Genomic DNA, 14,883 nt, shown 5'->3' on the forward strand with positions numbered 1-14,883 from the left:
TTCTAGGCAAAGATATGGGGGAAAGGAATACATGCTCTTTACTAGGAAAGATATAGATAGCCATAGATAAAGCCATAGATATAGACATAGATATAACAAGCAACAACAGCTGTAAGAAATGGAAAGATAGAAACTACCACAGACACTGAAGGATTTGATTTGCAGCCTTGGAAGAAGCTTGGATTAATGTAAAAATAAAAGTACACAGACATTAAGCAGAAAAATTATAAACTTATGTTTCTGTAGTTGTAAGTAAGAATATGCCTTAAGTAAGTGAGAAACTGCATTGGGTAAGATGGTGAAGGGTTTTATAGTGTAGTAATGTCATTGTATAGAGTAAGCTAAGAGTTTAGCTGTTATAAATAGAAGTATAACTGTGTGTGTGAATCGCAGCCCATTGGATGAAAAGTATCCACAGTGCAGCAGAATTAAGGAGAGGTGATAGGTTAGAAAAACAAAATAAACTTTGTGGCAACTTTCCATTGGTTTAGAATGTAATATATTGCTTTGTATTGAACTTGTGACTACTTTGAGCTATGGCCGACCGTTTACTCCTTTAAAATCTGACAGCCTTTGAGGCCGATGTTCATCTGAGTAATAAATTGTTTTTAGCCTGGCAGTAGTCCCATCCCTTCTGTAAGGTTTTGATAATAGACAGCAACAAGAGGAACGAAAAGCCAGCAACCAAACCCAGCCTTTTCTCACCCATCCGGTCATTTCCCTTTGGTGCAGTTACACCCAGCACCAGCAGGGAGCGCTGTTGGCTCAGGTCGAGGCAGAGCGGCTGCAGTGACGCCCCCGCGGCTCCAGGGGGCGCTGCTGGCTCCCGGCGAGGCAGAGGGGCCACGATGGCTCCCCCAGGCTCCAGGGGTGCTTGGAGTGGGGTCGGGAACCTCCAGAGAAGGTGGTGGGAGATGGTGATTGGGATCTCAGGCAAGGGGAAAAGAGGGGAGATGGTCACGTGTGGTGTGGGCATTGACTGCATGTCTTTCCTAAAGTGAAAAACGCTATTTACTTTTGTTAAATTTTTGAATGTTTATTAGTATTTAAAATAGTAATTAAAATTGGGACAATAAAAATTAGGATAATAAAAATCAGAACCATAAAAGAGAGTAAGAGACAATAAAAAGTAAAGAATTACAGGTGTCTGGATGTTTGGTATTTTGCTGAAAGGCACACTTCGCTAATAAAGGATTACTCTTTAAAAGTAATAGTTTATTGTATAGTCATGTATCTTATATATGATTTAATCATTCTTTTCAAATTAGGGTGCTTTTGTTTATTTTGCCTCCCCCCCCCCCCCCCCCCCCCCCCCCAATCTTGTAAATTCAGTTATTTGGATTTTGAAAGTCTGACTTTTCTCGATAGGGAGGTAATAATTATTTTCTTGGGATTTTGGTGTCATTGTTATTTTTATCTAGATAGGATAATGTGAAGAATTTCTTGGTTATCTTTTTAAAGTTTTGAGTTAGTTACAAAAAGTATCTTATATAGTTTCAATTTTAATATTATGCTACAGCTTAAAAACTATATTTACTACACTACTTAAAAGAGATTAACACAGCACTACTTAAAAGAGATTAATATAGTATAACTTTCCAACATGACACATATAGTATTCATTTCAACATCTCTGAAAAGCCAATACATATAATATGTATTTTTCACACCCGTGTCCCCTGCCTGTCTGCAGCACACGGAGCTGGAGTCACCCCCAGCTGTGGCTCCCCTGAGCACAAAGGAGACACAGAGCAGTCCCAATCAACTCCTTTATTAGCAGAGTGTGAAAAACACCAATCACTTGTTTTAAAAAATCTAAAAGTTTAATAGTAATAAAACAGCTATGAAAATAGTAATAACAAATTAGAGCAATAAGCATTTGGATAATCAGAGTAGGACAATAGAAGACAATAAAAAGCAAAGAGTTACAGATGTCTGGGTACATTTTCCTCCTTCTGCCAAGCAAAAGCAAACCTCACTAACAAAGGATTAATCCTTAAAAGCAATAGCCTATTGCATATTCATATATCTCATACATGATGAAAAAATTATTTTCAAGCAAAGAGTCTTTTCTGGTTATTGTCAACTACACCCCTACATCTTGTAAATCAATTGTCTTGGTCCCTCAAAGTCTGGTTCTTCCCGATAAGGGGGCAATAATTCTTCTCTTGCGATTTTTGGTGTCTTGTGGCTGTTATCTCTATGGGAAGAATTTCTTGATTCTCTTACCCATTCCTTCAGCTACTTAGAAAAGTATCTTTCATCACGTAGTTTCTATTTTATGTTATGCTATAGCCTAAAAACTATATTTACCACACTACTTATAAGAAATTAATACAACATAACTTTCCAACATAACACATCTAACGTTCATTTTAATATTTGCAAAGAGCCAAGCATGTAATATGCATTTTTCACACAAAGCCTGCAGGGGATGAGGCTGAAGCAGCCCTTCAGCAGCTCTCCAGAAGGGCCTGGCCCTCGCTTGGCCCAGCGGGGTTGCAGCACCTGCACAGCAAAAGCCCCCACGGCTCCCTGGGGCAGAGGCAGCGGGTGCCACCTTCTGCAGAGCACAGCTCTGGTGCCACCAGCCTGCCTGGGCAGCACAGCCCTGCCCCAGGGCTGCAGTGGAAGGTGCTGGCAGACAGGATTCTCCACATGGGGCACTCCAAAGGCTTTTGCTCAGCAGAGAGGCCAAGGGCAGGAGCAGCTCTGGCTGGGGCTGAGGGCTGCAGGAAAGGGCAGCAGCCCCAGGCAGCTGAGCAGGAGCGGCTGCCCTGGACAGAGACACAGCACCCCTGAGACAGGGAGTGAAAGCACTGCCTGAGCCCCAGGGCAGTGGTGTCGCTGCTTTCCTGAGCCCGCAGGCACAACGGCTCCTGCTGGGAGAACGGCCTCAGCTGATCCAGGAGGCTGCAATGAGGGAGGGAAGGATGACACCCAGAAGCCAAGCAGCCCAGCTTGCAGCCAGCGTGGAGCTGGCCTCAGGCCCTGCAGCCCTTTCTCCCAGCAGGGCAGCTCCTTGCTGCAGGAAAACTGCCCCTGGGGTGTTGGATTTTAGCCCTTTTCTCACCCAGAGATGGGGCAACTGAGAGGCGTTTTAAAAATTTTCACTCATTTTTTCAGCCTCCTACGAAGGGTGAGACAATACAGATGTTCCAATTCAGGGCCACAATTAGAAGCTGACTATTTCTCAATTACAAAACATTATAAGCATTTCTTGGCTTGTTATTTTTTTGCAACACTATGCTGTAGATGCCTTAAAGCCAATTATTTAAAACTGCCCCTTGAGGGGGCAGTTTTCCCCCTTTTGGGCAGTTTTAATGTACCTAATCTTTTAATGTTTCTAATCTAAAGTATCTAATCTTATTTGCAAGGCCATCTCTCAAAACTTTTTTCTAGCTTTATTTCTCTCTCAACAATATCTGTCTTATTCTATGGCATTTCTGAGTTAGCATTTCTCATCTCAAAGTTTGCATACAGATCCATACTGTGTGGGCCTTTTGTCAGGACTTTAGAACTCTCCACAAATCTATTTCTCACATTTTCCCTCTCTCTTGGATAGAAAAAAGTTTTTTGATGGCCTTGTTCACCATTTTTCATGCACAGTGAAGTACAAAAGGCACTATTACTAACATTGCTATGATTACAATCAATACCTATAAACCTGTTTTGCAAAGTTCTTTTAGCTAAGGTGGAAAACTCTACATTTTAAACAAGTTGTCTAACTATGATCTATTGTCTGTTTTAATTTGATTTGTCAAATCTCTCAGTTTTTGAAGTTGTTTGCGGATGGAGTCTGAATGGTCAGACAAATTCATATAACACAGTCTTTTAAACTTCTCACAACTGTGTTCATGGGTTAGTAAAAGAAAATCGATAGCGGCTCTGTTCTCTAAGACGCATGTTTAACAGCACTGCCATCTGTCATCATGTTACAAATTGTAATGGAAGTAGCATTGACTTTTTTACATAGCTCACGTTTCCCATCATGGAGACACAACGGCTCCTGCTGGGAGAACGGCCTCAGTTGATCCAGGAGGCTGCAATGAGGGAGGGAAAGATGACACCCAGAAGCCAAGCAGCCCAGCTTGCAGCCAGCATGGAGCTGGCCTCAGGCCCTGCAGCCCTTTCTCCCAGCAGGGCAGCTCCTTGCTGCAGGAAAACTGCCCCTGGGGCACTGTCCCTTCTTGTCTCACAGCAGCTGATCCAAGGGGTGCTTTGAGTGCTGCCTTTGCCCCGTCCCTGCCCTCGGGCTCAGGATGGCCACAAGGCTGATGGCCCCAAGGATGGGTTTGGTTTGGCTCTAGGACAAAGCTGAGGGGAATGTTTATGGCAAACAGGCAAGAGGATTCTGGCTTTACCACAAAGGAATGAGTTAATGAGCAAAGGCTGCAGTAATGTACCTTATTTAATGAAATTTGGGAAGGATTGGGAACTATAGTTTCTACGTGGCATGAGAGGCATGAGAGGGTCCTAATGTGATTTTATTTTGTGAAGAATGTCATAAAAAGCTGTTTGAATTGTCAAATACCTCTTGCTCTTTCTTTTCTGTGGACATGGGCTATACTTGTCAAGATCAGACAGTACTTCCTGCTTGGTAAAACTCCCCCATGCCTCAGGGATTTCTCCTTTGCCCTGAAATTTCCCATTATACAAAGCTTCCAGCTGTGTCCTGAAATGAGACACAAACCACTTCCAGTACGCCTGCATGGATAGATTAGGGAGAATGTTCCAATTGGAAAAAGGAGGTCCTGCCTCACGGTATTTCTTGTAGGGGATCAATTTGGTGCTATCAAACGTGAATTTGAGTTTAGTTGTAACAAGGCTGGAACAAATATCAATGACTAGCTGGTCTGTCCCAGGCCACGTCGCTCCCATCAAAGCTCGTGGGCGATGGAAGACCAGCTGATGGTCTCCATCATGATTCTGCATTGTGTTTGTGCAGACAGCGCCACAAAAGGGACACTGCTCCCAGCACCCTGCAAAATGCTCCACCAGGATGCTGTGAGGCTGCCTTGGAAATGAGCTCAGGTCAGCAGCAGCCAATTCTTTCTTGAGCCTTTCCCTCAGGTCATCCAGAGCTTCTGCCATGGCACTGCTCAGGAACTCAATGTCTGTGACCTCCTGGTGCTCGATGCCCTTCAGGTCACTTCTGGGCAAGCTGAGCACCTCTGACAGTTCCCTGCAAAACTCATCCAGCCAGAGAGAGACTTTGTCTTCTCTGTCTTCTCTGTCTTTGACAATTTGGGTTGATAAAGAAACAGCTGACAAGATGTTTCGATAGAGAATATCAAGGGAGGAATCTAAAAACATCCCCAACATCCTGCTCCCATCTAAACAGTGACTCCTAACTTGTGTCTCAATGTAACTCTGAAAAAACTTTTTTGGAGACGAAAGGTACTGCCTGAAATACTCAAAATTTTCCTGTTCTGCCAGGTATCTCAGGATGCAAACTTCCAGATTGGCTCTGTTGCCCTGGAAATCTGGGAATTTACCCTGCATGTCCTCAGCGATGGCTTTAGCGGACCACTCATAGACTGCACGGCAAAGAGCTGGTGCAATCTTGTCACAAAGGAGAACAGCAAATGTTGTGATCGAAGTGGCTCCTTGGCAGGAAATCTGGAAACATTGGAAGAAATCTTCTCTCTTGCTGCTCAGGTACACAACTGGGTCATTTGCCTTTTGGAATGCTTCGTGCATGGCTTTAAACCTTTCCGCTGCTATTTTGCACAGATAAATTGACAAATCTATGCTGTACTCTCTGTTGAAAGTACATTTTGCATAGCTGGGGACAGAGTTGACACCTTTCTGTACTTCATTGAGTATTTCATGAATAAAATTTTGACTGTAATCGCGTTTCTCCTCCTCCTTCTTAGCAATGTTTGCCATCACACATGCTATGATGCTGTCCGTGATATGCTGAAAGTTGGTCACATCAGCATTGGAAATGCTCCTGGGATCTGTGAAAAAGCCTAAATACTTTTTCTTCATGATGTGTTTCTCTGGATAAAAAGAAAATCCTCTGCCTCTGGGAAATGACTTGATCCTTTCAAGGACCTCTGGCTCCTTAAAGTGCTCTACAAGGACATCGTCGATTTCTTCATCGATATCCACCCGTTCTGGAGGACGAGCAGCACGGGAGACTTCGGTAATCCACTCGTTCCAGACAAGAGTAAAGTTGTCCTTCAGTTCTCTCTCACTGAGGCTCTTCCCCTTCAGAGTCACAGCCAGCTCCCGACTCCTTTTCAGGAGCTCATCTTCGTATTCCAACTTCCTTGCATCCAGTTTCTTCTGCTCCTTCTGTAGCTCAATGAGATTCTCACATTTCTTTTTTGTTTCATGAAGAAGAGTCTCTTTGAGTTCTTTCAGCTTCAGCTCTGTGCTTGATTTCCACTGGACCAGTATCTCACGGTCTTTGTCTTCCCTGAAATACTCTTCCACTTTTTTCTCAATGGCATCACTTGTCTCTTTCACCAGCCCTTCAAGGTACTCTCTGGTGACATTCTGCAAGTCCCCATTCCGAATTTTGTTGTCCAGTCTCATTTGCACATCTAAGATGTGACGCCTCAGCATCCAGGTCCACTGACTAAAGGCACTTTCCAGTTTCCTGTACACAGCAATCTCCAGGGAATTCTTGAAGCTGAAAACAAAGTTTTCATTCAGCAAAGCATTCCAGAGGTCACCAACACGATCTTTCAGGCTCGAGAGCCTCAAAATGCTGCTCTGTGACTGCTTCTTGGCAGCCTGGAGGATTTTGCTCTTGAGTTGCTGGACGTTCTGGCTGTAGTTGGGGTTGGGTGGTGCCATTGGGGGGTTTCCTTCCCACAGGTGAGCAAAGTAGTGAATGTGGGTGTTCACATCAAAGCCAATGACATCGCTGAAGGAGGAGATGTCACAGAATTCCTGCTGAGCAGCTACCATGGTCATTTCGTCCAGCTTTTCCTGCAGGCGCCTTTGTCCTTCCATGTTCTGCTCCTTGGCAGTTGCTTCTCCCACGTTTTGGTGGACAAAGAGGCAGCTTGGGGAAAGATTGACTTTCTTCATCCTCAGGAAAGCCTGCACAGCGATCTGGAGAACATCTTGCATTTCTGATGGATTTTCGCCAAAGATATTGATCACAGTCAAGTTGCCGACACCAATGACAAAGGTGGCCAGCTCGTTGTCATGGTTCAGGGACTGTTTATTGGCCATCTCGATGGCACGGAGTCCCTCTGTGTCAACCACCAGCACAAAATCAAAGCCCAAGTCTTGCTGCAGCTCCTGGCCCACTGGGATGAGCTGCATGAAGGCTCCACGAGTGCATCTCCCTGCGCTGACGTTGAACTGCAGACCAAACATGGCATTCAGCAGGGTGGACTTGCCTGTGCTCTGGATGCCGAGCACGGAGAGCACAAACACTCGTTTGTCCCCCAGCCTCTCAATTAAGCTGTCAAAGATTGCTCCCACCCAGCGCAAGGGCAGGTAAGAAGCGTCCCCATCCATCAGCTCCACAGGGTACCCTGAAACCATCAGCTCTACTGCAATTTCCGGAAATTTGACAAAATCCTCATTCTTGGAGTTCAATAATTCCAGAGCTTCATAAATCTGCCCTACCTCCCTCAGAAGGTGCTCCAGGCCAATGGATGAATCGTTGATTTCATCAGAGAGGGCATCCAAGCGACTCAGCAACATATCATTCAGCCTTGGATTTTTCTTGTTTTTCTTTCTTGACAGGATTTTAGACCATAACTCGTGATAGTCCCTCCTCAGTTCTTCAAGGCGACCACAAGACAGCTCGTCCATAAAGACCTTCATCCACTGCAGGAAGTATTTCTTGGTATCTGCTGGCTGGGCCTGGAGAAACTCAAGGAATGATTTCATCAGTGGGTTGAGAGGGAAAGCTTGCTCAAGTTGCTTTCTTCTTATTGCTTTCTTCTCATTTTCAATTTGGCTCCGATGATGCTCAACGCTCTTGTTCCTCTTCTCCTGCAAGCGAGTGAGTTCTTTGTCCTTTTGGCACCACTGGTACCACAGTTTTCCTTGAAGTGGCAGCAGCTTGGATTTGATCTCAGACAGCTTCTTTTTCTTCAGAAGCTCCACCAGCTCCTTTGCCTTTGCTTTGGCTGTCACACACGCGGGTTGATCTGCATCCACTACAAATCCGTGCTGGCGAGCTTTGTCCACGCAGGCTTCCAGGCTGAAACATGGATTAGAACCTTCCAGGAGATTCCCAATTGTCTTGGTCAGCTCGTCCATCAGTTCTGCTTCGTTTCTGTTCTTGATCCCTATTTTTATGTTTTTGCTGTCTTTTCCAGCTGCAATGTTTTCCTTTTCTGTGAGAAGACAAACCAAAGGCCTTTGTGACTGCCACAGGCCCTGCAGAAGCTTTTTCCCCCTGTTGTCCATGTGCTCCCAATCGGACACGAGAGCCACGTTGACAGCAGATATCTCCTGCAGGAACTGCAGCTGTGCTCCGTGATCCCTGGCGTCTCCACGCAGGTTACAGAAAGCCACGCAGCGCTCAAAGGTGTCATCAGGGCTTCCACGGGGGCAGTACCAGGCGATCTCCACCAGCCCTTCCATCAGCAGACGCTCTCTGGTGCTGCCTCTGCAGTGGCGGTGGAAGAAAGTGTCGTGTTTGCGTTTGCTGAGCAGAGCGTTCAGGAGCTGGGACTTGGAAGAGGAGGCCGAGCTGCCAATGCGGATGAAGGACACGATGGGTGTCTGTGCCTGAAAGATGAGTTTGTTGCTGAAACTCTTTGCTTGGGCCTGCTTTCGTGACTTGTTCACCTCTTTCCAGCTCCTTTGGATTTGGCTGAGGGCGTAGAGGGGGAACTCGATGCGTGAAGTGTTCGGGTTGGGCACCAGGAGAGGCAGCGCCAGTTGGCAGAACGCCAGCTTGGTTGCCAGGGACTGTCTCAGGAAGTCATCAGCACAATGGAAAATGGCCATCTGCAGGTCCATGGGGTGCACATGGCTGTCCCTGCTTGCATGTTCATGGGCTGCTTCCTCCAAATCATCAAAAAACTGTTCAAAGGTGTCTGAGCGTTTGCGGTCTTTGATCGTGGTTTGTGGCAGGGCTGAAAGTTTTGGGTTGCTGTCATCCCAGCAAGTCAGGTATCTCACCTGGTAATCCACAGTTAACAGCTTGTGCAAGAAGTACAATGGCAGTTCCTTGTCCTGGCTGGGCGGGCCGTCCTGCAGAGATGTCTTGCAGATGGTGCGGAAATCTCCCATGCCCATTTTCCTTGGATAGTGACTTTCCAGTCCAAGGCGCTTGAGCAACTGGAGGAACTCCTGGTTTGCAATGGCTTCATTTTCTTTGGATTCACTGCTGTCTGACTTGGATTGGGACTGACTGGGGGGCTCTGGTGTTGAAAAAGTGTCTTCCAGATCTCTGAGTATGTTCTGCATCCTCTGTTCATCCCATTTGTCATCCAAGCACGCATTGATCAAGGAGTCCAAGTCACGTTCCAGCCTCTCCCAGTCTTCGCCTCCACTGTGCTTTTGGAGGAGATTCTTTATCCGTGGGGAGCACAAGCCTTTCATGTGATCTTCCATGAAAACTAAACGCTCCCTTTTCTGCTCAGGGGACAGCTTTTGACATTCTGGTGTCACAGTCAGACCTGTCAGCAGGAGGAATGCCTCAGCTCTGTCCGCATCTTGCTCCTTCAGGTTCATGTACTCCTCATGTGCTGCTTCCATTTCCTTGGCCATGTACTGAATTTCTGGGTGTCCAAGGAGGTGCTGAAAATTGCTGCTTTCCACCTGGTAGCCTGTGCTGGTCACAATCAAGAGCACCAACAGTTCCATGTCCTTCTGAGCCTGTTCCTGGAGAGACTGGAGTAAGGAATAAATGGCCAGGCTGCTGGTCAGGGTGGCTTCTATCTTTGCTTCATGAACGTCAGAAGCAGAGCTTCCTGGTGCGTAGGTGACAGCATGGATGTGCTCCTTCATTTGCTGCAGTGTTTTGATGAGCTCTTGAAGCTCAGAGACTTTGGGAGATCTGGGAGGCGGGTGCTCAGTCTGGAAGACCCATTGCATAATGAAGGAAGCCTCAGGGAAGTCCTTGACAGAGTAGATATGAGGATTCAGGAGACTCCTCAATATTACCTTGATAGTGGTGGTGTTTTCTGGAGGTGACTCCTGGCAGCTCCGCACGGTGTTCACCAGGAAGTCCTGCAGGGCTTTGTCTGACAGGCACACATTGATCCACACACTGGGGTTCCTGGTTTTTGCACTCAGATCATCTTTTAGCTCCATCAGCATGAACAGCTTCTCTTCATCCACTGTCACCTCCCAGGCCTTCACAGTCCCCATGAAATCTCTGGCCTCTTGCACTGCACTGCGCTGTTCTTCTCCAAAAACAGTGACGATGCTCTGATTCGTCAGCGCTTTGTACCCAGCCCTGAGGGCTTTGCTCATCTGACCAACAGACTTAAAATCCCCACAGTGATTGCACAGGATAATGTCCCACACTGGGATCAGCTCAAAGCCACGGTCGATAACGCACCACGTTGTGTTATCAGACATGAGCCCCGTTTTCCACTGAGGAAGGGAAGCTGTGTCTGCTGGGCCCCCTGTGTTGACCACGTAGAGCTGAATTGCTGTATGAGAACCCTCTCCGGCTCTCCCCAGGACAGAAGCCTGTGAGCTGGATTTGGAAACATCCAGGGTCCCTTCTACACTGGCCCCAAAGCCACCCCAGCTGGCCCCAACAAAGCTGTTCAGTGCTTCAGACGTTTGTCGCTTCACCTCTTCGCGCTGCTCAGCCCGGAATCCTTCTGTAGACGCCTTCCACCAGAATATCCCCCCAAAGTGGAGGGGACCCTGGTTTATGTGGGACCCAAACCTGCTGAAGAAGCTCTCACATATCTTCACCAAGGTGGGGCAGTCTTTTTCCTGACTGAAGCTTAAAAGCTGCTCCATGTCTTGCAGCTCCCGCAGAGCGGCATCCGAGAGGCGAAGCTGATGCCTTTGGAAGTAGCAGGAGGCCAGAGGGATGTACTGGTACTTGGTGGTGCAAAAGTAGCTCTGCTCAGACTGGTGGGTGTCCTGTGACTGTGAGGAGCTGCTGTGATCTACACTCCCTCCCAGATTAATCCCCCAGAATGAGGATTTGGCAGAAACGCTCATGCTGAACCCCAGCTGCTCCATGGACTTGGTGAAAGTGGATTCTGCTGCAGAGGAGGAGAACTCCTTCCTCTCAAGCAGCGATCCTTGCTCGGGACTGGCGAGCTTGAATCCCTCAGGAACCCTGAGGAGCTGCTCTCGCTTTGCCAGCACATCTTCAGGTCTGCTGGTTCTGTAGATGCCCTGCAGGGCCAGTCCCCCTGACGCCCGCCTCAGCACCTCCGTGTCAGGGATGTTCTCCCTCCTGCCTGCTGACTGCTCCTGCTGCTCCAGCTGCTTCTGGATGCTCTCCAGCATATCTGCCAAGGGTTTCTCTGGCGGTGGCCAGAACTCTTTGGGAATCTCCATGGCTTGCCACAGAGTCTCTGCTTTCTCCCTCAGAGCATCCTGGCTGTGGCTGCGGCTGTTGAGCATTTCTGTCAGATCCTTCAGAGCTTGTTTGGCCTCTTCCTGTCTTTGCTTTGTCTTCTCCAAGTGCTCCTTCTGCACCTCTTTAATGGTCATTTTGTCATCTTTTATTTTCAGGAGTTTCTGGAGTGCCTTTTTCTCCCAGGGGTGCTGTACCTCACACTCCAGCCTGAGGTAGTCTTTATATTCCAGATGTTGCAGGGCTTCTCTGCACTTGATTCCCAGGATCTGTGTCACTTTGGGCAGCCAGTATTCAGCATCCAGTCCTTCCTTCTGGAATGCCTCTGCCAGGAGCTGTCTCTTTGCATCCCCCCCCTGTGTGTCCTCCTGCGAAGCCATGGCTGTGGAGGAAGAAGAGACTTTCCCTTGAAATGCAGGTCTTGGGAGTTCACTTATGTGAGCAATATGAATTAAGCCTTTAAGTTTTAGCTTGTAGAATTTTAACCTTTCACTTAAGAAACCTCTACCATGGTACGATGGGCAGAGGAAAATGCAAATTTTTGAAGCTTCTTGTGATAAAGAACAATACTGGGAGAAGACCAAGGAATGGAAGAAAACTAGCTAAAAGAGCTCCTCTGTCTCCAAGCTGATCAAAATCTACAGACGTACTCAGATAAGCAGCAAGGGACCACAGTGGGCACGCAAAGGGGAAAAGTTCAACAGGTCAGTCGTGAGGAAGACCACGGCCTTCAGACTCAGAGACCACCAGCAGAACCCCGTGTGACCACCACCATGAACAACGCATGCCCAGAAGGGAGTGGATCTAATTACCATGCGTGGCGAGGACAGGTAGAGCCAGGGGTGAACATGCATGGAAAGGTTGTGTTGTGTATTGCATATGGAACACCTTTGTGAATAACAAGGTAGCTCAGAGCTCGGGGCACTGGTTTTCATGAGAGGTATCTCGCTTGTGCCAGGCACTGACAATACATACCCACTTCACAACTACATCAGGCTGTGGAATCTATTTATTCTGTGTATCACTTCACCCTAAGGTGAAGGTGTTGTCAGGGGCCCCAGGCTCCTGGCAGAGGCTCTGCAGCAGCTGTGGCCCTGGGGAGTGCTCCCACCCTGCTGCTGGAGTCAGGGATGGCACCAGAGCCATGGTCTCCTTCCCAGCACCCTGGATGTGCCTGTTGCTTTCCTGTTTGCAGAATCAACCCTGAAGCTGACTGTGTATCCCAGAGACTGCAGAGACACAAAGAGACCCAAACACAGACACAGAGACACACAGACACACAAAAACAGACACAGAAACACAGAAACACAAACACAGACACACAGACACACAGTGACTCAGCCACACAACCTGTCCTGGACAAGGTGCTGCCTTCACCATCGCCCACATCCTCCCAGCAGAACCCCTCCATCCACAAGTGCAGACAGCCAGGGGCAATCCTGGCTCCCTGGCACAGCCCCTCTGCCCATCCAACAGCCCTGCCTGCATCCTGCACCCTCTGCCCAGCCCGGGGCTGCCCTGCTGGCTGCCTGGCCCAGCCTGCTGCTCCCAGCACCTGGAGGCAGCGCTCACACACTCCCCCCATGGGCACCCCACACTCCCCAGACACGCTCCCCCCACGCCCCCCAGGGGCTCTGAGCTGTGCTCCTGCTCCAGCTGCCAGCGCAGCCCCTCCCTCGCCCCTCTCTGGCCCCTTCCCAGGAGCTGCTGCTTCCTGGCACCCTCAGGGGCCCACCCCAGTGCAGGGGAAAAATCCACCTTGTCCCTGCCCTCAGCTGTGCCTGGGACATCCTGGTGACCCATCAGAAGTGACTGGAAATGCTGGGACTCAACTCAGAGAGGTGCCCTCTGTGATCTGCTGCTCGTTAGCACAGAGGGTCTTGTCAGTACAGTGCTCATTGGTGGCAGTCTTGGCTTCAGCCACCACAGAGCCACCAAATATAAAATCTCTGCTGACAGGTGGAAAAGTGCCCGGCAAAACATCAGCCCTGGACTTGAGGGGAACAGACTTCAGGCTTCTCAGGGGCGGGTTACTCAGGGCCCCTGGAAAACTGTTCTGAACGTTACTGGGGTTCATCAGTGTTGGTCGATTTTGATTGAAAAATCTCCGAAGGACAAGTCAGTCATGGGTCACAACCAGCACAGGCTCAGGAGGGGGAAGTCCTTCTTGTCACACTGAATTTTTTTTGTTATAGATGAGTAATGAGATGGTTGTCTCTCACAATTAAGGGGCAAACATTATCTGTATGTTAAGAGAAGTTTTGTAGATGTATAGTTATGTTACTGTAATATGTGTCCTGTCCCACCTCCCGTGTGGTATCATGGGATGGCCTTGGTAGTCAGGGCATTTGGGAACGATTGGCTTGTTCCTATAGTAACACCTGACCTCCAGTGAAGATGCAAGAAAGTGATCTCTACCACTAGACAGCAAGGAAGGAGTAGACTGACAAGGCTCTAGGTGGGGCTAGAGATATAAAAGGGAGAGCATTCATTTTGAAGAGGAGCACGTGGCTGGTAGTCACCGGGGCTCCCAGAGTTGAAAACCTTTTCCTTATTCATCCTTTGTTGTAATTTTCATTAAGGCTTAAAAAACCTTTGAAATTTCAAAAGTAAGCAGTTGTTTCTCACAATGGTCTCTTATCTGGAATAAAAACTTCATCTCTGTGGCTGTAGGAGATTTCAAAAGAGAAGCGCACCTTGCCACAATTTCGGCAGCTTGGTTGAGATCTACTGTGACCACTGATGAGTGCAGGTATCCCCCGGGAGAGCAGAAGACTAAATAACGCAAAAGAAGGAGGGGACCAAACAGCAGATGAAAATTGTGAGTATTTGCATGCGTGTGAAAGTCAGAGAGTGTGCTCGGAGTGTGTGTGAGAGTTACTGGGCTCAGGGGTGCTTGAGGACACCTGGGGGAGCCAGGTTGAGAACTGCCAGACTTGGGAGTCATCTGACCACGCTTGTGCAAGCTGTAAGAGCCCATATAGGGCTCCATGTAGCGCAGCGGCTCAGGCAGCACCCGGGGTGGGGCCTGGCTCTGGTGCGCAGCTAGTGTGTGATTTTCTGAGCCAGCCAAGGCTGGGGTCACGGTGGGCCAGCTGCTGAGCGGGGATAGGGGCGGAGCAGCCACTCGCCACAATGGGAGTGGGGCAGAAATGCTGCTCGCTGAGCTGGAAGTGGAGCCACATCTTGCTGAGAGAGGAGTGGGGTGGAGCCGCCACTCGCCGAGCTGAGCGGGCAGTAGGGCAAAGATGCCATTTGCTGATCCTGGACTGGGGTGGGGCCACCACTCGCTGAGAGAGGAGTGGGGCAGATGCCGGGCTGTACTGGCTCCCCTGTAATACCTGCTGGGATAAGGTCATGGAACCAGAACATCAAGCTGAGGAGGAGAGAAATGGTAGGGA

At 48.4% G+C, this 14,883-nt stretch overlaps 1 protein-coding gene across 1 annotated transcript; it reads right to left on the bottom strand.

Moving 5' to 3' along the window:
• Nucleotides 1-4,008: 4,008 nt before the first annotated feature.
• Nucleotides 4,009-11,862, bottom strand: LOC139584851 (interferon-induced very large GTPase 1-like). Its single transcript, XM_071417154.1, has one exon. The coding sequence runs from the start codon at nucleotides 11,860-11,862 to the stop codon at nucleotides 4,477-4,479; it is 7,386 nt and encodes a 2,461-aa protein (XP_071273255.1). The 3' UTR covers nucleotides 4,009-4,476.
• Between the last annotated feature and the right edge of the window lie 3,021 nt (nucleotides 11,863-14,883).

Source organism: Agelaius tricolor, unplaced genomic scaffold (assembly GCF_023055355.1).
Source record: "Agelaius tricolor isolate 1412-34295 unplaced genomic scaffold, bAgeTri1.0.p SCAF_68, whole genome shotgun sequence".
Taxonomy (NCBI): Eukaryota; Metazoa; Chordata; class Aves; order Passeriformes; family Icteridae; genus Agelaius; species Agelaius tricolor.